Raw genomic sequence first — 27,373 nt, forward strand, 5'->3', positions numbered from 1 at the left:
TATATCACTGGATTCAGCTACATGGCCACTCTGAATTCAACTAATACTACAGTCACAGTCTGTGCCGGAATGAATGAACAAACATTTATCCAGCAAATCCTCAATTTTCTTGCAACTGGAAGAATGCGTGCTGTTTACCACAGCTTACCACATGAAAATAATCTAACACAGAACCACTCGGTGCCAAAAGTCAAAATCAATGCCCAAGATGGGGGATCGCCCAAAATGTACAAACTAGGAGAAAAATGAACATCCTCACCAACGATCAATCTGATGATTCCTTGAATGTAAATAGAATCTGTGACATTCTTTAGGGACAGAATAATGTCACCAAAGATGGTTTTGTTTCTTGATTTTGCTGCTTTTATTCTGAAACTTCAGTCTGCTCCAATAGCAGTTAAATAGAGCGGTGGCTTGTGTGAGTGAACGTAAGTGGTACCAAATATGGGCTTTTACTCTCTTTAGTGCTCATTTTATCCATTCATTAACAGAGCTGTAAAGTCGAATAGATTTTGGAGATCATTCAGACAAGTAGTTCATTCAGACAAGTAGTTTATTGTTAGAGTAAGAGAGGGAGGGAGCCTTTCATATCCCCAAAAATCTAAATATGGCGAGTTCAGATATCATAATACATTCCTTTAAAAAAAACAAAAAAACACAAATATAATTTCTCTGCAGCGCGGGAGAATTTGCTACCAAGCAAATTTCATTAGAGGCGTAAAGAGGGGGACTCTGAACCAGATCCCTTGTCGCCTCTCCTTCTTTTTGTCCGGGCAACACCCTGTTTGACCTCATGTTTAGTCTTAGAAGGGGTCATTAAGGGCTTAAGCTGCAATGTAATGAAAATGGTGTGACAGCAGCAAAGGGGTGAAGTAAAAACAGGCTTTAGGAGACAGCTGAGCCTCCACTCCGGAGACCAACAGGAGGGTTTAGAGGGAGGAAAATGATGGTTATCTGCACACCCTTGAGACATTGATATTAGCCTTGGGACCGGTGGATGGACTTGATGATAACCCTGAGCACCGCTGAAAGCCTGTCATAGTCCTGGGTGTGGGCTCTGTCCACATGGGGAGGAGGTCAAGTCTGGGGAGGTAGCTGCCTTACAAAAGGGCCGCATTCCTCACATTGGCTTGTTAAATATTTGTGTAAAATAAAGCATGACACGCTATCAAAAGCGATGCCGTCTCGCCGACGCAGAAATGGCACGAGCAGGGCGAGGACAAATCTCAGAGGAAATTTGATCAATTTGGCAACAGCGGTAATTTAATCTAAAACGAAACGCTCTGCTCCCACGAATTAAAGTCAATTCGAGGATCGTATGCATGGAGCTTGTTACGAGCTGGCAGCCCCCCCCCCCCCCCCCCTTTATTTTCACTGCATTCATCATAATTCTGTGCCTTGTTGTTTTCCCACCGTATGGTTGCCGGCAAGTTGGATATGACAAAAATGAAGAGTAATGTGCTTTTGTCCTCGTGCAGAGGCTGCTTCTGCCACCGTTTTGTTTCATTTCTTTTTCACTGCTAGATCTCCTCCAAGCCAAAAAGCACTTCCACATGCTGTACTAGAAAGTCCAAAGCTCGGTGCCAGAGAGAGAGTTAGCCTCACTGTTGGACCCCAGCCGGCTCTAGCCTCTCTGTTTTGGAGAGCAGATGCACCACCCTGTCCTTTAAAGTGAGAATAAACACCACAGGTATGCCGTACGCTGGCCACGCTGCACTGCTACACACACACACACACACACAAAATACAAACTCACGTCAGTGCTGAAGAACATGACTGAAACTTGGGAAAGCGACTGAAGTCACCTTGAGATGTATTTAAGTTTTAAATGACAAATTGATTGCATGCTATTAAATCGCAATAGAGGAGTGACTGGTGCCTTTGGCGGTGATGGACCAGATGACTTGTGTCTAAAGGATTTCACACACCGAGGTTCTCACAAATAAACGACACGAAAATGCGAAATACTCTCCAGCAGAATATTTAGCTTCAAAACGATCCACACCGGCAGCAATGCTAGTTTACTTTGCTTTCAATAAAATGTTCGAAGAGACTCACACAGCATCTGTCGGAGGTACATTGTTCTCCTGTAAGCTATTTTATTGAGTGAATTTTAGTTCCCTCTAACACAGTGTATATGTAATATCATTGTATAGTGGATCTGATATGGGCTGCCTCTGTTAAAGTAGAAAGGAGCAAAATACAGTTGGCCTTCTTGGTTCGCACTGCAGAGCCGCTGTGTTGTCGAGTTATTTAATGTACAATTGAATTTGTCCGTTCCAAAAGTGCAGGAAAGAAAACGAAGCCACAACGATGTGAAAGTACTCAAGACAAAAACAACAGTTTAAAAATATATATGTTGAAACAAGTGAAAAACAAGTTGATGAATCTGTTCGGAACTTTTCTTGCAACAGTTTCTTTTTTTAACGTGAATAACACCAAATCAACTCCGTTAGCATTGTTGCTAATTTTGCCCACAAGATTTGTGTTTATCAGAGTCTGTCTTCATCAAACGCCTCACGAATTACTCCAGCGTTGTTCCATCAAGTCACTTTTGGTGCATTTTTCCCCCTCACGCTCAATCACTGCGGATCAATTCCACCCGGCCGTATTTATCATCTTAACTGTTGAGGTGCGACCACGAGGACGTGAGACTGACAGGCCGTGACGAAACAGACACGTTGGAACACAATTGCTTCATCTTATAGGAACCTAGACCACGAGGTTGGCAACCACGGGCACACACACACACACACACACACACACACACACACACACACACACACACACAGGTCGATACAACCACTACCGCCACTAAACAAGGCATGAAATACTGCCTCCCCAACTGCCAGCGCGTGAATCATGGCAGTATGACATTGTTCAGCGCCCGAGGCCAGATTCTCAGCACACCCCTCTCCAATCTTTTCATCCATCCTTCCACCTCGTCAGCCTCCCCCCCCCCCCCCCCCCTCTCTCCCACACTTTCCTCCCGTCTCATAAATGGGCCAGTCTGCTTTACCAAAAGCAGACAGGAAGCCTGGAGGAGGGACAAAACCATTATCTCTCTCGCAGCAGCAGCTCATGCAGGAGCTCCAGCAGCAGATAGGATTCTCAAACAATCTGCTGTCCTCGCTCAGATTGCTACCCAGCCGGTCCTTACTCCGCCGCTCTCTAACGTGTGCACACATGTGGTGCTGGTAGCTTTCAGACTTTTTGGGCACCAACATACCCAAACTGATTTTTCAAAGCCACTCTGTGAGCATGTTGTACACATTTGTTTTTCTTCTGTTTTCGGCAAACAGAGCATTTGTTTTCTCCAGAAGGCAGCACTTCAGGAAAAGTTGATTTTTAGTCACTTCATTTCAAAACAGGTCTGCTGATGTGTGTTTTCGACATGATGTTTTCATCAGATCATATCAGTGAGAGCTGATGGAACGAACAATCAGCAGAAAAACAATTGTTGCATCATCTTGAGACAATGTATTCTTAATAGCATCATCTACGTTTGGGATATATTTATACTTACATTGTACATAGCTGTTAAACGTCCTTGTTTTTCTTGTTTATTGTATACATTTCATATGTGTGTATGTACGATGAGAGTAATGTGTAACCGGAGTCAAATTCCATGTATGCGCACGCATACATGGCCAATAAAGCTGATTCTGATTCTATACAGGTGGTACTCATCTGAAAAAGGCGGTAAGCATCAAGTAAGAGGAACGCTTGTTACCTGGTCAATAACCACGTTTCAATGAGTTGGCATTGCAGAATGGCTTCAAGGATTCATTCTGATTGCACCAAACTGCGCCAGAGGTTGTCCTCCTCTCCGAGCTCACTGTGGCTTCATCCTCTGACTGTTCGCTCACAGATAGCACGCTTTCCTGCTGCAGTCGCTTGTCTACGTCAAGGTTTGACGAGTTGTGTGTCGCACACCTGCAACTAAGCTTTGGACCAAATTGTTGTTTGCATTTATTTAGCCAGCCTCTGAATTTGAATAAGTATTGTAATTTGAATCTGATGTCACTCGTCCTTTTTGGTAGAAATCTGTGTGTCGAACCACATTTAGAAGAGTTTGATCCAGAGTTTTAACTACTGGAGTCACTGGAATAACTACTATTGTCGTGTGCTCTATTTCTGAGATTGCTTTTTCTGGAAGAGCAATTTGTTTGTAAGCAGCCTAATGACAGCTTCAGCTGTGGGTCATGTGACCCGGGCCTTGCAATAGTCCACCAGTCTGCTACAACAACAAGCTTTTCGCCCTGCCTTCGAGACAGGTAGTCACACTTTTGCCTTCATGATTGGACACAGCTGCATTGCTGTGTTGTTATTGCATGTCTTCTGCAGCAGCCCTGTTGTTACTTCTACCTCACAGACTCTCGCTTTCTGCCCCATTACCCCCCATTAACGGCCTACAGCCAGCCTGAAATAAGGGGAGTCAAGGGGGCCCCGAGGTTGAGTCAGGCCTGCTGGGGTCCTCTACAGGGTGTGAGGATCAGACCGGATCAACAACGGCAAACTGTAGAGGGGAAATTCATATGGATGAGCTTTTAATATGAAACAGATCAACACCGTCTCATTTGTGGAAGCACAGGTGGCGAATGTGCAACACATCCATCATCTTTCCGCTCTCAAGCCACATATATCTCTGCGAATGAAAAAGTTTCTCGGCAAAAGGCGCCATCACTTAAATAGGATGGGTTTTTCCGGCAAGCTCCGAAGAATTGTAAACTGGATGTCTGGATTGTAATTTTCTTTTCACCGGAGAATCAATAGATTCTGCAGCGCTCCTGACTGAACCTGCTGGAGCGTGCTTCTCAGCCTAATGGACCCACAAGTTCCCATCTGTTAGCGAAAGAGATCTCAGCGGGTCCTCTCCCCTCGCCGCGTCCGCACACACACACACACACACGATGCCGAGCGCAGACGAAAAATGCGACAACTTTTATTGGAATTCCACGAGCCGTCTGGAAAACAAGTGCGGGGGACAAGCACGCGGCCGTTAACCTTCGACTGTGTGGAGCAGACAAACAAGACGGTCAGTCGCCATGTTGCTTTGCTTTCCTCGTCGAGACCTTGCCGCGTCCGATTCAAACACCCCACGTCATCACAGCAGTGGAGCGGAGCATGAGGATCCCTTTCCTCACACATTTTCACATTTCCCTCTTCCCCAGGATGAGTGGGTTAGCAGGCCATCTTTGGGGATGACTCAAGTTTCCCCAACGTCATAAAGCTGGTTCACTTTCAACAGGAGTAGTAAATCAGGGTAAACCATGCTGCACGGCTGAGTTCATCTGCTGCAGAGTTAAATAAGATGAAATCAATCAAAACCTGCCAACCAATCAGATCACAGGGAACAAACTGATCCATCACACCTACAGGATCCTGATATGGACAAAAATACTGATTTTGCAATATAGTGGCATGAAATAAAGATTAATTGAGACATTTTTCCGGATTAGTCGATTTAGAACTTACTGAAGGATCGCCGATGTTCGGCTCAGTGACGCCAAAGAGACTAAGTTGAACTTGCTTTGTGATGAAGCTCCCACTAGTTTGTACTTTTGCTTTGACATCTTTTCAATCTTTTCGATTGTGGAAACGCCTTCGTTTCTCTTTCACCTTTTTCCGCCCCCGACCGATCAACACACAGAACATTCCCGACACATTTTCCTCTGAGCCGCTTTAAAATATCCCACAATGACGCATTATTAAACACCGCTTCTCAACAAGATGGAATATCCCTCTGTGATCACACTAATGTGTTGCCGTCTGCTGCTGCTCCCTCCCTCTCTCCTCTCCGTCTCCTCCGTCTCCTTCGTCTCCTCCCTCCTCTGTGTGAATTATGAATGCCTTCTCCTGGAGAGCAACGGCTTTAACCAGCGTATGGGTATTTAACTGAACATTTACAACATTAGCAGATACTTGGAGCGTTACGCCAAGTCAGTGACAGAGGAGGACAGATTGAAGAAGGGAAACAGGAAAAAAAAGGGAGGCAGGGAGGAGAGAGACGAGGAGACATGGGAAATGCGTTGCGGTCGCTCGTAAAATGGTGAAAGCAGGAAAGAAACATGTTCCCTCTGACCGCACAAGCCTTTGATGGCACTTGATGAACCCTTGTGTGTGGGCGTGGGACGGAGACAGAAACAGGGAGGGAGAGAGAGAGAGAGGTCGGCGAGCACTTTGGCTGAATCCATCACCCACATGGTTGAATCCAATGTGTTGTTTGGCGACGGTCTGCTCTCGGCTGTGCTGACTAACACGACCCATCAGCAGCGCTCGTCAGCGGGGAGACGAGCCCTCTGCTGTGATTGGTTGAAATTCTATTTCCCAGATTTCTGTCGGCTGCCATTCACCGTCAGAGCTTTCTCAGGTTCTCCGAGCTCTTATACAGCTCTCAATGCTACAGGGAAATGTGCAGTTAAGGCTTCTGGGACATGACATCATTTTGATTGATCAATAGCGATGGAAAGCATTCGGTCTCTGCAGAACCACAGCGATGTGGAGTCGTAGAGCGCCTTCACCCGCATCTCCCTCACCTGCATTGTTAGATCGGGCTGAAGCAGAAATGAGCACATTGACCCTCAACAAGGCACTTGTTTTTGCACCTGATAACAAAACACATATATTCGTGTTATTGCTCTGCTACCCTAAAAACATTTGGGCAGGCCTGAGAAAAAAATGACAGGTCTAGGTATATAGTTCAAAGTCTACGTTTTCCATGATCATCTTGTTGGTGTCCCAAATCGACTAAAGTGACACCAAAAAACAATAAAAGCAGCTCGAATATTTCTTTTACTTATCGATATCAGATCGTGAGCATGCTCTCACAGGCACTCACGGTGATGAGCTCTCAGGGTATAAAACAACAGCTGAAATAAGAAGTTACAATGTTACAAGTTAGGATGTTGGAGGAGACGCTGCCACTTCACATCAGGCTGCAGGCGGTGTGGCTTGGAGATAGTTCACCAAATCTGCTCTTGTTTCTTGCACTTCGTCCACCTCCAGCCGCGGTTTCTTTAAAATGTCTCGCCACGGATGTTTGCATTGACACGTTGATTATAAAGTGTAGTTGCTGCCATTTTTCAAAGTCGGAATATTTCGACTACTTGAAGCACTTTGGCAACAGCGACCTCACCCAAACTTGATCACACGCACCTGTCAACTATTAGCCCCGCCCACACGGACATCCCAGACTTTTGATTGGAGAAAACATAAGCGCAAAAACAAAATCATATTCACAATATGTAGGAAAAAAATACCCTTATTTGATTGGTGATGCCTATTTATTACGATACCCACACTCTTTGATTTCATATAATTTGCACCTTAATTGGAGTTTTGTATTATTATAAAAACAAACAAAGGTTGCCTATTAAATGTGTATTTTCAACATTCTTCCCCTGTTGAGCTGAGAGGAGCTGCAGAGGTGGGTTCTACTTCTCTATGGGTTCATCAAGCACTACAAATTAAAACATTTAAAACTAATACTTAACTCCACTTGCCTCAGGCACGACAGAGCCCTCACCTCTGCTCTGTGTTGTAAGGAGACACAAAACACAGTTTATTTGAACCACGCTCTGCAAACAGGACGAGCTATGAATCAGCAAATAAGATCTAACTTGTCACAGATGTGCTGGTGGGCAGGTTTGATGGTCAATTCATTAGAGGCCATAAAAAGCCACTTCCTGTAGGTTTAAGGGAGGAAAGGGCCATTGTTGTAATGGGATCAACCTCTCCACATTGGTCAAATGACTTGAATTTTGCTCGTTAATTTGATTTGGGTGTGTCTGGCCTTTGCATGAGTCTCCCAAACAACCTCTGCGCTTATCACAACTACTGTAAAGAGCCTTCATAACTTTCCATTTTGTCTGAATCTCCTGTATCGACAGTAGGTAACTCCGTTGTTTCCCCGTGACCTTTACATTTGGGGCTGCTCCTCCAGTAAACACAGTAATCAGGTTTCCTGGCCCTCAGCTGAGCCTAATTGAAGATACTCAACTGAGAACTCAATTGTGTAAGTGTGATTTAGTTAGTGCCCGGACGAATTAAAGTCCTGGAAATGACCTCCAAAGTTCTGTGTGGCATTAATCAGCTCTAAGACACCTCATCAGCCTCCAGAGGAAGGTCTGCAAGAGCCTCACCCACGCGGCATTAACATGTGTGTGTGTGTGTGCGTGGGTGTGTGTGTGTGTGTGTGTGTGTGTGTGTGTGTGTGTGTGTGTGTGTGTGTGTGTGTGTGTGTGTGTGTGTGTGAGACTGATTACCTGGTCTTTAACCTCCGGCACAGCTCTGACAGGATCAGCCACACTGTGGTCTATTGACAGCCCTAATCCTACCTCCGTGTTCAAACCTCCATCGCCTGCCCCCATTCTGATACTGCACACGTTCCTCATCCCCCCCCCCCCCCGACATGTGGTCCACTCACAGGGACCCGAGCTGTTTTTTAGAGTTACACCCCCGTCGTCCCCTCGCTCCACAGACTTTCGCTCCCCTTCTGCCCACCGTCTGCAAACGTTTGCCCGGATCTGCGGAGGTAATGCATGCAAGTTTTGATTAAAGCGCTCCCTTATGTTCTTTGGCTCCGAGCTGCTCAACCATTAACGCCTGTGCCATGAGCAAATGGATTGTGCGCCGGTGCCAGGGCCCTGCCTCTCAGCCTGCTCTGACGGACTCCATCCAGCTTCATTTTTTAAAAACCTGCACCTTTTAATGCCGCTTCATGTTCTGCTTGCCCTCCACTTAACCTCCGCGTCCATATGTTCACTTGGACAACTTCAGAGATGGGTAGCAGCTCTTTGGCCGGTAGCTGGTACTTTGCAATTAGTTCGGCAAGAGTCTTGCACTCAAATGGGTGAAAACGTTCCAGCACAAATTCATTAAAATGCATTTTTAAGGATACTGTTGGAAACATGGTTGACAAAGTACTACAACTTGTATGGGAGACTGTTCTCTCAAGAACAGCCAGGTGGTCTGAAGGCTTTGGGAGAGCAAGGGTGGATCTTTCATTTTTCCAGATTTATATATTATTTCATCTGGGAGGTTTTTGTGCAGGATTTACTGAATAGATACATCAAAATAGCTATGTGGAAAAACATGCTATGCCTTGTGGGGGCTGGGAATCATAAAGGTCCAGGACAAGAATCGTGTCTCTGAAGCAGGGGGTTATTTTCTGTTCCGACCAATATGTCAGTTTTGAGAAAAGTTACTTTTAGAAAAACAACAACATCTCACCCCAATCCCGTTTGCACAGTCTCAAAACTCTTTGGATTTGTTAAAGGAATACATTGAATAACATGCTGTATTCCTGTCCAATCTCGTCCCCGACACACCTCACAAACCCAATCTGTCAAGAGTGAAACCCAGGGAGGTTTGTCTTTCTACCTTCCAGAATCTCCTATGTGCCCCCGGTGCTGAGTGCAGTCGTTTCGTCTTATCGCGTTTCCACACAGTCCCCCTCTGCAGCTTTGACAATTTTGAAATGCTGCTTTTTGTTTTGTACTACGTGAAAAGAGAGACCGAGAGGAACGAGGCCTCAGAGAATCGCAGTGCACATCAGCGTTAATGCAGGCGCTCTCCATCTGCTGTGAGGAAAGCTGTGACGCATGCCAAGGAGGCACTGGGCACCGCGCAAGTAACTCACTGCACTGAAAGTAACGTGTAGCCGTGTTCATGTGTGTGTGCGCATACATGTGGGTATTATTGATGAGAGCTCAGTGGAATCATGTCCAAAAAATTCATCAAATCAGAGGTGGGAAGTCGTCAGCTTAAACTCCCACTTCGGTTAAGCACGAATGACGCACACGTCCCTGGTGCTGGTTCGAGGTAATCTCCTCTTTTCGACCTGTCATTGAGCTTTCCAGCTACTGCTTAACTGATGCCAGCTTTGCTCCTCTGGTGTTGAGATTAAGGGAAAGTGAGAGGAGCTAGATTAATATCTGATATTATTGGCGGTGTGTCTGATAGTGAGGGACTAGAGGGAGGAAGGCGGCGAAGGAAAGTGGGATATTGGGAAGAGAGAAAGAGTACGGAAATGGAGATGATGGAGAGAGGGCGAGGAACAGGAACATTAAATCGTCCGACGGTCTTCTCGCACAACCTTAACGGGACTTCTTCGATTTATTTTTCTAGCTTTCGTGCATGACGCGGATTCACAAAGAGGGTGCTGCTAATATGTTATGTGATCGGAGACATGGAAAAGCTGCGGAGCAAAGTGTTTCCACAGCTGGCCTCATGCTGGGGCTCCAGAAAGTGGATCGTGGCATACACATATTCATAAGCATATGAACTGTGATCTCGGGTTGAAAATGTGCTCAAAAGGTATGAAGACGTGTGGAGCCTGAAGGTGCCGTCTTCATCAGCAGATGTTTGATCAGTTGTCAGGGAGACTGAAGACAGACAGAGTATTTATGAAGAGAGAAATATGTGATATATAAATATAATAAATACAAGTAATAGCAGAAACAAATACTTCATGTTCATTTAAAATTCAGAGACAACCTGTGCTGACTGTCTCATATGGAACTCGAAAAATACTGCCTATCCATCACTGTACATTCATCCTAATGTATGAAAATCAAACTGCACAAACTGTTCACCAGTATGTAGCTTATAATCGTCTTTCTAATCCGCTTTGTTTCATGAGGAAATACCACGAACATCATGTACAATAGTAGAAAGGTGCACTCAGTGGTGTGCAGATCTCCGCCAGGTGTGTCTGCAACGACCACTGCTGTATTGTGTGATTAAAGTGAATACAACCCACAATTGGCTAAACCCCGTGAAACTCACTTCATTCAAACTTCAAAAACAATCAGCAATGTGTGGAGGCAATCGGCTCAAAGTCAAATTCAATACAATCTCACCAAAAACAAATTCAAACTCACCAAGCTGTCCGCCAGCATAGTAGCGGTCGAGTGGCGGCGATGAACGCAGCAGTGTGTGTGTACTGTTAGCTCCGTTAGCGGTTAGCTGTTAGCCACGCCGTCCAAAACACTAAAAGTGAGCAAACATGTTTTCCCTCCACTGTGTCTCTGGGGTCGACGATGGCCTCAGCTGTGTTATCACTTGCGGTCCCTACCGTCCGTGGCCCAGTTAAGAGTAGTGAGTGAGGAGTCAGCAGGCAGTCAATGGCAGTATTAAACAGGCAGTGTTTTGAGAAGGTGTGAGTTACCGCAACCACAGGAGGTCCTTGAGCATGCAGCCATAACTGGCCACCCAAAATAATATGCAGTTTTCCACAGCAGAATGCGATATTAGCCGTGGACGGACACAGAGGCGCACACTCACTCACAGAAGCACACACTCACTCACAGAAGCACGCACATTATCCTCCTTGCAGATAGATAGAAGAAGTAGAAGAAGAAGAAGAAGAAGAAGAAGAAGAAGAAGAAGAAGAAGAAGAAGAAGAAGAAGAAGAAGAAGAAGAAGAAGAAGAAGAAGAAGAAGAAGAAGAAAGTGCACAATTCAGGGCAATTGTAGCAACGAAAAGAAAGTATGCTATTGAAAGTGCTGAGTGCAGCACAAACTTTATGTTAAACACCACATTAGCTTTTGGGAGCAAACATCTACTATAAAACAGAAGCAGTCGTGTGCATTAATATGTATGAGTCAGCACTAATGGCTCTGCTCTTTATCTCTTAAGTTTTTACTGAGTTCTGTTGTTGATTGTGAGGAGAGTGCTGTCTGCAGGGGCCGGAGCGGAGAGGGGTCACAGCGACCGGGTACGACCTGAGAGGTCACTGTTGACAAATTAGTCCGTTGACGGGTCAGTGAGAGAGGTCGTGAGCCCGCAGGAAGAGGTCAGGGGTCAAGTTTGTACAAACATTAACTCACGTGTTGTTGCAGCTACTGTCAGGAGCGGTGCTGCTTTCAGTCGTCTCACATAGCAGTGAATAAGGAGGCAGCCTCATATTCATCTTCACTGCATGCTTGAGAATGAACAACAGAGCAGACATTAACATTTGCTCATACTTGTTTTGAGCCATGCCAGCATCAGAATTTCAATTTGTGTGACTTAAAACTAAATGAGGACTTTCCCATCAGCCTTAGCTGTACTTTGAGTTACTTGTAATGAGCAAACGTCAGCATTCTCACACGCTAATCTTAGTTAACATAACATGGTTAACAGTATCCAACTATGAAGCAAAGAATGTCTGTCTGTATGAACGTACGTATGAGCCGTGTATGTCCAGATGTGCAGGGTTGAAGTTGGTGCAAATTGGGTAGAAACAATTATTCAGCCTATTTACACCTGCTTTTTTATTCTTATTCCATCATCATATCCGTATCCAATTCCTTTTCCCCTTCAGGAATGAACAACATCTTCCAGCTTCACTCTCCAGAATAAAAAGTGCTGTAAGTCTTTGCTTGTCTTATTTAGTGAGATTGTCGTACAGTGTGTAAATTGGGTTGTGCAAAAGAGAAAGCTGCTTAAATCTATCGTGCGGGCAGGCGGTGTGCAGATATTTCCTATCGCTCCATTACCTCCCTATTGATTGAAGGGCTGGATTTGATGTGGTAATCCACTCTCCCTGGTGAAAGATTCCTGTCTATGGAGACACTAAACACACACACACACACACACACTCTCATGCTCCGACTGAAAAAAGTACCGTAATCAACTGAGAATTCTACGAGGCTCCTCATTCACCTCGCAGTCTTCTGAAAGCCTTTGATCAAGAAGTGCTTCGGTTTCACATAAACGGTTGGATACCTTTCAGAGACCATGCTAAGCACACAGCTACTCGGGGGATTTAGCTGACTTTAATGCCTGTTTTCAGAGCTCCTCTGTGGTATTTGAGCCAACGCGTTAGCTGAGGTGCACGGCGAGTTACGAACTGCCACACAAGTAGATATATCGCAGAGGCCCGGCGAATGATTGTCATGAAACATGGGCTAAACCCCGAAGGGCTCTCCTTTGTTGCTCGACAACAAAGCAGTGTGCCTTCAAGTGCCTTTTGTCAGCTCTTCTTGATGTCGTGGCTCTTTGCATTAAATCATGAGGAGAGGTGAGTGCTGTAGCCAAGCACCTGACACTCGATTTCCTAAATATTAGAATAATATCGGAATCTGAGCAGCTTGCAGGTATCACACATTTTAGTGATCTTATCAAATAAACACGTGCGTGAGTTTGTCTTCGTGTACCGTGTGTTCGTCTCTTTGTCTCGTACATGTGAGACATTACAGAATCCCTCTCCGAAAGCCTCAATTGAGACCTCTTGTTGTTTCTGTCAGACACTCTCTTTGCTTCCTATTCCTGTTGTTGACATTTGCAGGCTTTGTTTTTTCATTCACTTAACTCCCTGATTCATTGCTCCTTCCTTTGTTTTCCAGATAGAAGGAAGACAGTGTAACCTCTTGACCAAAATGCACCGGTTCAACGTTTTCCGTTGGCCGGCTCAGTATCGACAAAAAAAAAAGAAGCAACAATCACAGAGCAACCGGCGCTCACCATGAATCAAAGCGCAGAGCAGCGAAAGGTTAAAAGCTCCTGGGGCCTGCAGACACATTTTTCAGGGGGGCGGGTAATAGGATCAGGGCTTCCATAACTCCCCAGAACAGCCGATCCTCCCTCGTTTCTGCCCGTTTAGCCTTCAAAGGGAAAGTTTGTGTGTCTGTGACGGCTGGTCAGGGGGTTAAGAGGAAAGTGCATTTTTTCGGTCACAAACTCAATTTCCTTGGTGAGCTGAAGAGGCCATGCTTTAAAACCCAGAGCATAAAGCCTGTTTAATTTGTCCCACATACAGTATCCTCCTCAACCTCTCACTCTGCTGCAGACAGACAACAGTCCTGACTGCGTGAGCCGAGCAGCCGGCAGCAGAAGAATGCCCGACCCTTTGTAACGATAATAATAACAGCCTCTGTATTCGATCAGCCCTCTGTGTCTTTATGTTGTTATCATAATGTGGAAAACTTGTCAGCTAAGGAAACGAGGCCAAACAAATTAACCCCGTTTCTCATTATTAGCGAGCAGGATATGTTATTTTACATGAAGGCACCAGTTCCCATACATGCAGTGTTTTATGGTACTTGCCCTGATCTGCAATACAAGGTTGAGAGGGAACCAAAACAAGAACAAAAACACAAGCCATTCAGAAACTGTCAAATGTTGCAGTCCAACAGATGACTCGCACTACAATTGATTGCATTTCTTAGCTCAAGTGGTGTATTACTTGAATGTTGCACCACATGCTGAGTGATTCTTGGTGCCACACTTTTTTGCTTTTGTTTACATTGTAAGGTTGGATTTTTTTCCAAGGTCTCTGTTCACATCTGAGGATGCATTTCATCCGTTGTTATTCTAAATATGCCCACTACATTTGACACTGTGGTAATGTGGGCTAAATGTAACACAACTCACCGTGGCCTTTGTGTCGCGTACAATGTGATCAATTATCGGCGTGCCTCTGAGGCGACATGCCTGAGCGCCTGGACTGCTCGTCCCATGACCGGGAGCGAGTACATTTTAGCCGTCATCACTTGAGCGAGCACACTGTCCCCGATAATTAAAAGAGCTCCATTGTCATGCAGGCAGAGCTGCCGTTCCCGATACGCGCCGGCGCTGGGATCAAATGACGATGGCGGGCCGAGCGTGGAGCGGAGGCCGGCCGGTAGGTGACGAGGGGGGCAGGGTGACCTCGAGCCAGGCCTTCACTCACCAGCTGCTGTCTGAAACGGGACACCAGAGCCCCTCTGCTGCCATCCACCTGGATCACTTACCTGACACGCATGTACAGTAGACCGGGCTGCATTCACACACAGATGCAGACGCCAACAGTGTCCCTTTCTTACTCTTACCGTACAGTATAGTCAGGGAATATAAATTGATGTGGAAACTCAGTTTAGTCTGGGGGCAATGTTATGGAGCTTTAGACGAGTGGGCTTAGGCTGTCCTTTCATTTCATGTCTCACCTTCTTTGACTGTATTTTCTCCCACTTTGGAAAGTCCATTTGTTTCTCTTCTCTCAGCTAGCTCCACTGGTGACCCGAGGACGGCTATGTGCCATGTGATCCATGACACAAGGTGTTGGCAGCCTCTTCTTTTGAGCCGCCATGATGAGCTTCACCAGGATATCATGAGATATGGAGGTTCATGCATGTTGTTCTGTATTTTTAATGGGCAGTACCTTCACTGATATCATCATGTAGCCAAGCTAGTGCAGGTGGCAACTTAAACTGCTTCGCAACATGACACGATTAATACAGCAACCTTCAGGTGGTCTGCTATTAACCTGAAGTGAAATAATTTTGTAACTAAGCACCATTTCCTCTAAACTCTCATCTGGAATTAGACAAATTGTCTCATGAATGAGATTTTAAAGGGCTTTCATTTTGAAATGCTACACCAGAATGTCCTGGTTCTCTCTGATTTGAAGTTAGTTGCACTTGTGGTATATATTTTGTGTCACTGTTTTCTCGGTGTTGTTGTGCAGCCCAGATACCCTTTGAAAAAAACAAAACATTTTTAATCTCACTGAGGTTTCCTTTGTTAAATAAAGGTTAAATACCTGTACCAGCATGACCACGAAGCACGCTGAGAAAAGAGCGCCTACTTTAACAAATGTCCACAAAGTTTACGAGTGTTTTTTAAAGGCCAGGCAGCATTGTGCGCAGCAATACATCACACTCAAACATACCTTGCAGCAGTCGGTGTGTGGCGAAACACTTGACAGCACGTGTAAATGATCCTCCAGACACCCTCGCTGATTACTGTGGCATCCCCAGGAACAAATCCATCACCTGATTACACCCAAGACTCTGTGGAAACACACTCCTTTGGAAAAAAAAAGAGAAACAAACTGCCATACCTGTCATATTCAAGAGTGCAAGGGCCTCTGTTTGCAGCAGCCGGAGCTCGTGCATACTTCACACAATGACCCCTACGGCGGGCTCGTTTGTCAGAGCGAGACAAACATTAACCAAAGCGTGGGAGAGGAGAAACCCCCCAAGTTGGGTGGAGTGACAGAATGGGGAGTGACGGCGGGTAAACACACACAGTGTTACATGTCATAGGGTGCTTAGTATTAACAACCACACTCCCAAAGCAGGTTGAAAAGCAACAGACTAAATCAAATGCAATCAACCAAACGGGAGAAATTCGCCTAAATTCTCTTCAGTGAAGACCAACCGGCTGAGATTTCCCAACGTCTTCTCCACCCGAAATACACATTGTGAGAGGTAATATTGAATCTGTCTGTAGCACCTCATGAATGCACTCCTCGAGGCGACTTCATCACGCTGGCTCCCTCCAGTCACACTTTGCATCCACAGCCTTGGGTGATAAATAATTACTCGTCGGAGTCTTGACTTTTTCTTCTGTGGTGTTTGCATGCTGTCCCCTCGCTGTCCCAGTGCTGTGGCACTCTGACAGCGTCAATTATTAACAAGCTGCGTTTACTGCCTCAGTGTTCTCTCTCTCTCTGTGTGTGTGTTTGGATTCGTGTGTTGTTTCTGTGCGAATAATACCACAGGAGAAAAAAACACATGAATGCTGGTTGACAGATGATTCAACTCAAATCACTTGTGTTTGTGTATGTGTTTATATCTTTGAGTCCGCGTGTCAGCCGGTGTTTCTGGAGGAGAGGGAAGGTGCTTAAAGTGAGCCAAAGTGTAAAGAGGTTGCTGAGTTTTTCAGCAATAATGCAGCCTGTGTGTGTGTGTGTGTGTGTGTGTGTGTGTGTGTGTGTGTGTGTGTGTGTGTGTGTGTGTGTGTGTGTGTGTGTGTGAGGACCTCTGAGCATCATGGGCAAATGTCTGTAACCAGTGGTGAGTTCTCATTTATTCATCAGGCAAACAGAGACTGTGTGCAGTGAATGGGAATAAGTGTGTGATGATTTATTTAAAGCTGTTTGTTTCAGGCCACACAGGCTAATTTCCCCCTAAAACAAGCAGAACTCTTTACCCAGCTCTGTCCCTTGATGTCTGCGGGTTATGCCCCTCCTTCGCATTGTAATGCTAATGTAGCATCAGTATTAAATAGAGGCCGTTTCATAACCTGTTAAAAGTTCCTTGTAATAACTTTAGTGTTCAGTCAACACATCAGCTCACTCTACCACAGTGTTCTAGTTTATTTAGATGGACCCCATGATATATTTGGGTTTCTGAAAACCAGAATGAGGACTGTGTGCATGCACAAACACATCAAGACGACTCTCCTAGACCCGATATGACCGAGATACTAGCATCCATGCGTGATTGTTTGCCTAAAAGGTTCCAGCGCTGAGTGGCGGGGCCCTCCACTAACAGGCCAAACGTCTCCTCCCCCGAGGACGTTCGGGGCTCGGCCCCCTCAGACGATCTGGCCGTCTTGTTTAGAGTTCTGTCACCCTGCTTTCCATCCAGGAGAAGGAAAATTTGAGCTTAACATGAACACATATTTAGTCATGTGTCAGGATCAATTATCGGCCTTTTGAAAAGCAGCCAGCTCTTTTGAAGAAGGTTCTCTTCAGGACGGATGCGTGAAAACCTCCAAGTCAAAACACACATGTCTGGAAAAGAGTCCCCGCTCCCAGACAATCTTAATTGCAAATTCTCTACGTTGTCTGCTGTACGCCGTGCACAGAAGTGACAGTTCAAAGAGCAGTCTCTCCGCTGTATTACTGCTAGCATGCAACGGGTTGGTGAAATGCCTTTTCATTCCGAACAAACGATTGGTCACTTTCACGAGAACGACTTTAAAACTGAAAACCGACCGTTTCTCTGCAGGCCGCAAACTGTCCGTCCTGTCACAGTGAGGGAAGTCTGCAGTGTGGTTCAAAAACAAAACACTGAGACGAAACAAAACTCTGCCGCAGAAGACAAGAAAGTCTTTCAGTAACCCAGTCGATGCATGCGATACTTTATGTTTTAATGTAAACGCATGTATGTTTACTGGCATGCAGAATGAAACACAGGTTTCTTGGTTACATCTGGCCACCGGTTAACACGCACAATTCTGCTTTGATGTCTCTTGAGGATACAGAGTCCTCGACAGAAAAAGAAAACTTGAAATTGAAAGTGCGACTCCCCCCCCCCCCCCCCCCCTTTGGCTGTTTTGATCAGGGATGTGTGTGGAGCGTGCCTGCCGGAGATATTTGCTCAGACTTGGCTGTGGATTAAAGGCTTCTCTTTTGGGATCCAGAGAAAACAGAGGTCTGACCCCCCCCTTCCATGTCCCTCCGAGGGGGCACAAGTGGGTGGCGACCGGGTTCGTGTGTGCGAGCGGTTACATGTGACACGGTGTGAAGCCGCGTCTGCATGTATCTACATAAGTGTGTGCACTTAAGGAAAGACACACCGACGACTCCGGGTGTGCATGAACGCTCTCCACGCTGCCTTCTTCTCCTCCTTCAGAGCAACTTCTCTGATCTCCTCACTCCATCATTTTACACGGCCTCCATGATGCTCATGGCACATCACATGCAAGTACACACACACACACACATGCTCAGAACCTTGTTTTTATAAAGTGCTGGCGGGGTTGTTATTGCACAGCCCATCCATCTCTTGCCACGCTCCAGGCCCAGAGTTGCGTGTATGGAGAAGGGGGTCTGGATGAGTGGAGGTTTTGGTGGCTTACTTAGAGTTTAAAGAGAGGGGGGGGGGCGTCTGGGGGTGCAAGCTAATTGTGCACAGGTGACTCCACACAGGTGCTCTGGCGTCTATATATGTGTGTGTTTGTGAGGGAGAATGGTGCCGTATTGATGGAATAAGCCAAAGAAGCATTACAGGGTGGAATATAAGAAGAAAGAAAAATGCGGATCAAAGAGATTTTCGAGGCTACCAGAAATTCCTGTCTTTCTGCAGCAGCTCTCCCCCCCAACCTCAAAAAACCCACTACATGTGGTCAGCTGTTTTTCAATAGACAGACTTCAAATCCCCCCCTCCCCCTACACCAGGTCCCTAACACTGGTATTGAGCCGAATGCTCTCTGACAGGGTTGATCTGTGTGCCGTCCCGGAGCAGATGTTGCCATTCCACTTTCTCTTTCATACTTGGAAACCTTCAGGGGATTGAGCGGGAGGATGAAAACTGTCTGTGTTTATTAAAGTGTGGAACAGTCTCTGAAGAGCCCCCCCCCCACTCAGGAAGAATAAACAAGCAAATTGAACAAGTCGACAAATAGACATCGGCCTCCGGTTCCCTTTCTGCTGCCACGACTCAAAGCCACGAAACCTTCTCGACGATCAGCGTGAATACGCTTCAGAAATGTGTCGAACTTTCAACAGGTTGCCTCCTCTCGCCGTGGTTCTTCTGCCGAGTGCCTGTCGGTGCAATTTCTCAAATCCGTCAGCAGACCGCGCGGAGGGAGAAGGCCCGAGAGATTCCTTCAGCAAAGAAGAAAAACAAACAGGTGCAGCGGGAGGAGGAAAGAAAAGATGGAGACGGGCACCAGCTGTCATTGATTCACTGTATACACATACCATTACATTAAGACTACAGTTATTCTGCACAGTCACGGAGGTGTTTGCTGTTTCAAGCTGTCAGTTTGTACCATCCTCAGGAGGTGGAGGTGATGTGTAAGAGGCGTGCGTGCTTATTGCTCGGGAGAACCAGTCAGGCCTAGACGGATTCATCAACACTCAAAATATACAGAGCCTGCGTATGTAGCTGCACTTCAACCACTTCAGTTCCATAGATGTGTTTCTACCATTCAAAAAGGTTGTTTCTTTAATCTGTTAATGGCAAAATCTTCTTTAAAGCATGCCAGATTCAGCATGGTTTTAACCTTGAAGTAGGCGCCCCTGAAGTATTTTACATTACGAGGCATTTCTTGCAGATTGGTTGCTGCGGGACATTCATTAACCTGAACAATCGACGATCGGGCGAATTTCTGGCAAATTACAAATTTTGGTTGATCGTCTTGTTTGTGCAGGTCGATGATCCAACTTTCCAAATGGTGTCCAAAAATAAGTTTAACAAACTTTGTTGTGGGCTTGTTTTAATATGGCTGTAGTAGTATTTTATATATTATCTTTATCCTGTCGATATTATTTTGTTTCTTCCCATATAAATGAAAGCCGTTCTGTCTTTTTCTTTTTCGTAAACATTTTGATGAAAGATATGCACTGTATGCACATACTAAGCACTAGCTGCGGCCTCAATCAGGTGGGATTATCTCTGTCTTAACCTCTTAGCACAGAAACCAATATTTTACCATTTCTGCCTGTTCTGTTTGTTACAGATTTACATCTTACATTCACATCGTCATTGTAATCTTCCAACACGGCCCCTAGGCCGTGAACAGAAACCAATATGTAGCAGCTTCTGCCTGTTTAAACTTGCCATGCACCAAGTTGTGAGTTTCTTGCAGTGTAGTTGAAAACTTGACCCGTGACTCTGATATTTTTCTGTCCGTGGCCCCGAATCAATAAAGTTTGGCCACCCGTGATGTTACCTCACACTGTGTAATGTGAGTGAACAAAACATACAAGATTAATAACGTTGTATCCCCAGCTTAAGTAGTACAATGTCTGAATATGTAATGTGTTTATGTTGTACGCTGTGCACAAATGATCTTCTGCTACGTTAAACTCTACGTGTTAGCTGGAAGGAACGAGAGCCTTTCCAAGCCAAGAGAGTGCCACTCCAACTTTCTTGACAATGTCCCCCAAAACAAGCTGCCAGGAAACCTGTAATAAGTCTCCCAGATTGGAAGCATCGTTTCTTTGACGCTCTGCCCCGGAGGCTGGACCGAGATAAGCAGAGACAATATGTGAAGGTGTAACCGGAGAGATAGGAAAACGCTCGTATGATTCAGCAGGAAGCTGAGCTTGCTGTAATGACTCCCCTACCTCGTGGATATGGATCCTAACCTGCTAGTATGCATGCATCTCTGAGATGGAATCATTTCCATGACAAATTGGACAAATATACATTTAAAGGCCAGTATAAATACAATATTTATATATAGCATTTTTATTTTATTCAAGGAGTGCCTTAAAAATCCCAACATCTTAAGAAAACAACAGTCAGAACAGCACAATTAGATTGGTAATATAACCCCCCCTCCAAACAAAAGTCTCTCTGATGCTCACACCAAAACACAACATGGTTTTGAGTCCTTTGAGGCACATCTGCTTTCAGAAAGTGACTCACAATACAAGTAGACAGAAATTAGGAACACAACTCGGCCATTGTTCTCGTGCTCCCCGGGTTTAAAAACACTTCCACGCACACATCGCCTGGAGGCGAGCGAGGCCAGTGACATCAAGTGTATTCAATTCACAGGGAGGCATGTTGAGGAAATTTGAGTCACAGTTGGGGAAGGAGTCGCCGTTGCTTGAATAACAGCGAGTGCCGTCTTTGCCTGTAACTTCATTAGCTGAAGGGCGGACGAGCGACCCTCGAAATAACAAACTCACAGCTCTGGCACTGAAAGCTACGAGGAGACGTTCCCACGCTGTCGAGCCAATAGATACTAGAACGGACCACCTGAAAGTAAAATGAGGATAACGTGTTTTTAGAATAAAACAACAAACAAAACTCAAAAGGCATGGGAATAATAATAATGAGAGCAAATAATCTCTGAGGAGTTATTCAACATACATACATACTGCTTGTGTACTCGAATAAATACATTTCAAAAATACATATATTTTCATATTCTTTTTTTTTCTTCTTTTTGCTAGAAAAATGTTAAATTTTGAAAGCAGCTATGTATGTTTAAAATATGGCATTAAAACACTGCTTCCATCAAAAGCCCCCGGACACAATGTGATTTCACCCATCTTCTTAAAGAAGCACTGCATACAATATGTGTCACAGCCGAGGACTCCGATACTTCAGATAGTGCAGGGAGATATGACGCAACTCCTTCAACAACTCAATATGTTTTTAGAAGACGAGATCTCCATGATTGCCGATTAGAGGCAGCTCTGACGATGAAAATGTAACAGTGAGTTATTGCATATCTGGGAGCAACATATTGCTTCGAGTTGCTGCTGAGGACGGAGTACTGGGAACACTGTTTGGGGACTAAAGTCAGAATATTTCAAGAATAAAGTCCCATATTTTGAGAAAATGTCAGATATTTTAGCAAAAATAATTTAAGTTATTTTAAGAATGCTTACTGTAGCATTTTGGTTGTTATATTCTCGGATATATATTGATATATCATGTGAACTATTTTGGAAATTTAAAACAAACTGTTAAATACTTAAATTTTAATCTTATATTTGACTAGAATAAAGTCTAACAAAGTCATATGACAAGTATGAGGTAAGATATTTATGAGAAATCATCGTAATATTATAAGTAAGTCAATTGTGATTTCAAGAACAACTCAAATGAAATAACTACATTGGCTTGGATAGATTAGCATGTCTTAGCATTACCTGACTCCATAAATAATATAAATACTTTTGCTTGCCAAAACACGATTTGTACAAAGTCAGTATTGTGCTATTCACAAAATATTCTACTTATTTTTCATAGAGTTTACAATTGAATTCCTTTTTACGTTTCTCGTAAGATTATGACTTTTCTTGATGACCCCCCCCCCCCCCCCGTAGAGTGCTCCTCATACTCCGCTACAGCATTTCTGACAGTCCTCAGTGAAAAACACATTCAGTCATCCCAGCCAAAAAAGCGCTCTGTCATCTGGTAGAACTTCATGTTGAAGGGCCTGTAGAAGTCCCGTAGCCTCTGCACCACCTCGGGGTCAATGTTGGGGTGGGTCCGCCCTTTGGTTTTGCCCAGGCAGTGGGGCTTGCTGCTGCCCTCGGCCTTCTTCAGGCACGGGAAACCCTTGGTCTGGTTGAAGTAAAAGTGTTTGTCCGTGATGATCCTCTTGAGCCCCAGGAAGTCCTGCACGCGGCCCAGCTCTCCGGCCGGGTCGCTGATCAGCCGCTCGCCGCTCACAAACAGGATCTGCTCCATGGGGAAGTACTGCAGCCAGTTGTCCAGGTGCTTGGCGTAGATGCCGATCTGGATGGCGCTCCACGAGGTGTCGATGAGCCCCGTAGTCCTGTTTTTGAAGGTGAGGCTCTCGAAGGAGGGAATGTCGGGCTTCTTGGACAGCGTCTGCGTGTAGTCCGAGATGGCCCTGGTGACGGGGTCCCTCACTACCACGATCAGCTTGGTGTCCCGGGACATGGCGGCGATCCTGGCTGGAGCCTCTCTGGTCACAAAGTAGCTGGGGGTTTTCTCCATGGTGATCTGGCCCTCCAGAGTCTTGGGCATCAGCTCCCTGAGAGGAGAAAAACAGAAAAGGAAGTGAGATGTTTGTTTGACCTGCTCTCCTGACTGAACTGTCGCAGTTGTACGGCCGCTCTTATTACAATAAACATTACAACTGGACAGTCATCAAAAAACGTTGAATCCAATCAATCCAGAATAACACTGGAAACAGTTCATTTGCAGAAGGTTATTTATTTGATCTCTATCAGGTGTCTTTGAGCTCAATTAGCTGCCAAGAGGTGTGACCAAAATGTTGATTTGCAGTTTTGGCGCGGCACCGTGCTCCGGATGTTAAAGACATTCTTGTGGTGATGGTACGTAGATGCTACCTCAAGTGTTCCTTAATGTAGCCCGAGGGCTTATGAAATCAAGAAGGGGACTCCCCTGGGTCCATTTTGAAAGGGTGTATTCTTCACCATCACATGGCGAGAAAAGAAGAACGGCAATCTCTACACCAAGAATATAGCGCTGCTTCTAAAATATTGATATTTGAGCCAAAAGGCACTCCCAGCATAATTGATCTGCTTCCTGTCTTTCGCTTGTGCCAACAAATGGTGCAGGAACATCAGAAAGGTATTTTAGTATCGTGGTTTAACGATTTGCTGTTTGTAAAGCGCTCCACACAGAAACTATGGTCATAGATTGGTATTTTAAATGAGTTCACATCCTAATGAAGAGTACAGTCAACTTTAAGACAACCTCTGTATTATCAATTATATGCATCATATTATATGGAGCTTGAAAGCATCATAATGCAACTCAATTGCACGTCAGTTAACGTTAGCCGTTAGCTCGGTTATTTAGCCAAGCAGGACCGTGCTGCCCACCGGCTGCTAACAGCTGACGTTAACTAGCTCAATACGGATTTATTGTTCACAATGTGGCATGATCAGGGGAAAAAATGAACTGCACGGGCTGGTAGTACTAGACTGCAGCGATCACACAGGAGCTAGAATATAGAAATGATAAAACGTGATATCCGATTGGTGCATAGACTCGCAGTGTTTCAGATACTGGTATCAGAGCAACTCTACTTATAACATTAATTTGGAAAAATCTCCTCATGTGCTTGAGTCCTTTCAGCCAGAAACTCACAAAAAATACGGGAAAACCAGCGGATCCATTCGGTCACGCCACCCTTCTTCTTCTACTCCTCTTTCTCTACTTTCCTTCTGCCCAGCTGCCTTCAGGACTGTGACCTAAAGCAAAGCGGGTAAAAGCAGCTCATGAATGATTAACGCGCCCTCCCTCTGCCATTTAGAGCCTCTGCAGAATACGGCTTTAAAATTCACCAAAGTACAGAATGCAGGCGTTAATTATTCATCTGCTTGGCTGCTGCTGCTTAAAGCCAGGACCGGTGCTGACAAAGTGGCCCGGGCTGCTCCCAGGGCAGACGCAGTTTGCCACCCGTGACAGAACTACTGAGACCCTAGAGGAGGGAGGTCCTCTGAACAAAAACAAAAAAAGAAGAGTGCTCTACACTCCAGTCTGACCACGCGCTGGCAAGCACGAGGACGTGTTATCAAAGTACAGCCTCTCCCTTTCTACCGCAGAGTGTCTCTTTCTGATGTGATGGGCACCGTTTCTTTTTTCCTGCCTTGCAGAACGAGGCTGGTAAACAATCATGCTCCGTTTAACATACACAGAATGAGATGAGACAGAGGGCACTGACATCTTTGCAGCGGAAAAAGAGCTTTACACAAACAGAGCGCGTTCATAAAAGACACCAGCTGTCACGATAAGGCTGCTTTCACAACGGGCTTTCCCCCAACAAGTACACAACAAAATACTACGTTTCAAACTGCCCTCTAGAATGACATATAGAAGCTTTTTTTAAATCTGAGGCAGCTGTGTTTGGTTAGGTACAAAAATGACTTGGGAACAATTGCTGTCTTGGTTAAAACAAACCAACAATGGCGACGACCGTATTCCAACATGGCTTTACTCAAGGCTTTATAACGGCAGTCCACAAACCAATGGGTGACGTCACGATGACTACGTCCACTTCTAATATACAGTCTATGTTCAACACTCCAACATTATATTTTTGACACTCTTTTAAGGAGACGATATGGAACAACAGTTATGACAATGAAACCATGTCAGAGGAGGAATCCCAAACTGCTGAAGAGTCACCAGCTTTCCTCGTGGCTCTATAAAAAGCTGCCGGTTGAGCTCAACGTATGAAGTGAAACAGATCTAAAAGCCATAAGTCAATACCTTCAGGCCAATGTCAAAACACAGCCATGCAGTGTGTGGCTGAGTGGCCCTCCTCTGCGAGGAACGGATCACGAGGTCAGCACAAGGGGGGACCCGCAGGAAACGGTCGATAAGTGCAAGAGCCGCAACACAGGTGCACTGATGTCTCGACATCCGCCTGACCTCCGGAGTCCTCTCAGTGTCTGCTACAGCCGCGTAGAGAGCAACATGGACAAGGCTCCTTTCCTCTCACATTAGCTGATGCCCCATCACCCCCAAGAGCCCCGAGTGAGGCTGTATGGTGGTGCTTTAAAACAAACCCGACGCCACCGGAGACTGCAATGTCTGCTAAGCTGACACGTCGATAATAAAGAACACAGAGACTAATCATCGATAGGGGAGAGGGAGTCTTCCTGAGCGCCTCCCGGGCGATGCCAGCAAAATGCTGATTTGGGATCCGCTAGAGTTCAGAAACAGCCCGTGCAGTACCGCAACTTTAGGATGCAAGAAGAGAACATTATCCATATTTGATGGCGTGCGTCGAGCTTGTTCTGCGGTCGATGCACTCACGGCGGTGGTGTGTCGGTGCGAGGCCACTCCGGGGGGATTTCCAGGGTCAGTGAGGTATGTGGTATGGTGTGCAACATGAAGACGGCCATGTTTGGGAGTCCAAGCATGGTCATAAGTCATAAAGTGGCTCATGTATCCAGGCTGATGCAAATGTTATAGTTATTGGGAGAATGGTTTCAGGTTCATCTGTGGAGTGCAGCCTTAGGAAACAGATACTGATTAAACGTCATTTAGTTCTGTTCATTAGGCAGATTACATCTAAACATTTATACACTAATTATTAACTAGTTATTATTTATTCTCGATCGAGCATTGCACTTCTATAACGTAATTGGACTCGCAACAATAAAAAAAATGATGCAGCAGAGCTATCGAATTCATATTCCACTCGTTCTCCTCCTCCTCCAGAGATTTGGGTTATGTTAGCAGCAGCTAATGTAGCCTCCAGCCTTTAGCCTCAAGGAAGAGATGAAGAGTGCCCTCCACACCTGCAGATTCTTTCATTTTCAAACGTGTACTTTCACGTTACTTGAGGCAATTTAATCAGACTCATCAGCGTAGCTCTTTTCAATTATGCAACGATGCTCCCAAAAACAGACTTTGATGTGTGAATGCGGCACACTTCCCCTTTAATTAAAAGAGAGTCCAAAATGTGTGTAAATAACGAGCTCTCTGGACCCAAGTTGACGTCTTCAAATTATTAATTTTGTCCAAGCAAAAGTCGAAAACGTAAAGACGTTTTTTGGTAAATCTAGTGAAATTAAAGTCCACGTGGTTCCTAGTATCTATGACCTGACCCGAGACCCAGGCCAGTCTGACGACGAAAGCTAATCGTGATCTACAGTAAGTGAACCACACTGGGGTCATTTCTTTCCATTCTGCAGGAGACGCATGCAGCGCGTTCTAATGAAACTTTATAGGCAGGGTAGGTGACGTAACAGATGACAAGCTGTCCAAGTGCTTGATATTTACTGCAGCTCCAGAACCGGCTTTGATGTCTTCATCGTGCTGCTAAAATACGACTCTCTGAGCACACTGAGGCATGAAACACAGGCAGCGAGATCCACTCACGAAACAAGACACAGACCCAAAACCCAAATAACAAACACGGCACATGAACCCCGGCCCGCCTTTAAATCAAAGTCACTGCTTTGGCACGTACATTTGAGTATTGCAGAGAGTAAGAAGACGAAAGACATTTCGGGTGACGAAGAAGTTTAGAACATAACAAACAGCTTGTGTACACGACAGAACAGAACACATGCTGTAATTGTACGTCATTCCTCTCATATGGAACTAACTAGCTCGTGAAGGATGCCAGGACTCATTCAGGCAGCTCTATTCCCTATTTAAAAAACCCAAATCCAATGTACACAGTAATGTGCAGTACATCACTCAATGTGTCCTTTGTAGGCTCATCTACAAAGCAACCACTTTGGAATAA

General features: G+C 45.3%; 1 protein-coding gene across 1 annotated transcript in view; it reads right to left on the reverse strand.

Annotated features, from left to right (window-relative positions):
* Positions 1–22,548: 22,548 nt before the first annotated feature.
* LOC306795238 (heparan sulfate glucosamine 3-O-sulfotransferase 3A1-like) overlaps positions 22,549–27,373 on the reverse strand; it is a gene marked incomplete at its 3' end in the record, with an annotated part of 32,058 nt that continues 27,233 nt past the window's right edge. The window contains exon 2 of the mRNA XM_079293681.1: positions 22,549–23,170. Coding sequence (XP_079149807.1) covers positions 22,549–23,170 — 622 coding nt within the window. The remainder of the gene's footprint in view (positions 23,171–27,373) is intronic.

This window comes from Melanostigma gelatinosum (assembly GCF_949748355.1).
Source record: "Melanostigma gelatinosum genome assembly, chromosome: 21".
In the NCBI taxonomy this organism is placed as follows: Eukaryota; Metazoa; Chordata; class Actinopteri; order Perciformes; family Zoarcidae; genus Melanostigma; species Melanostigma gelatinosum.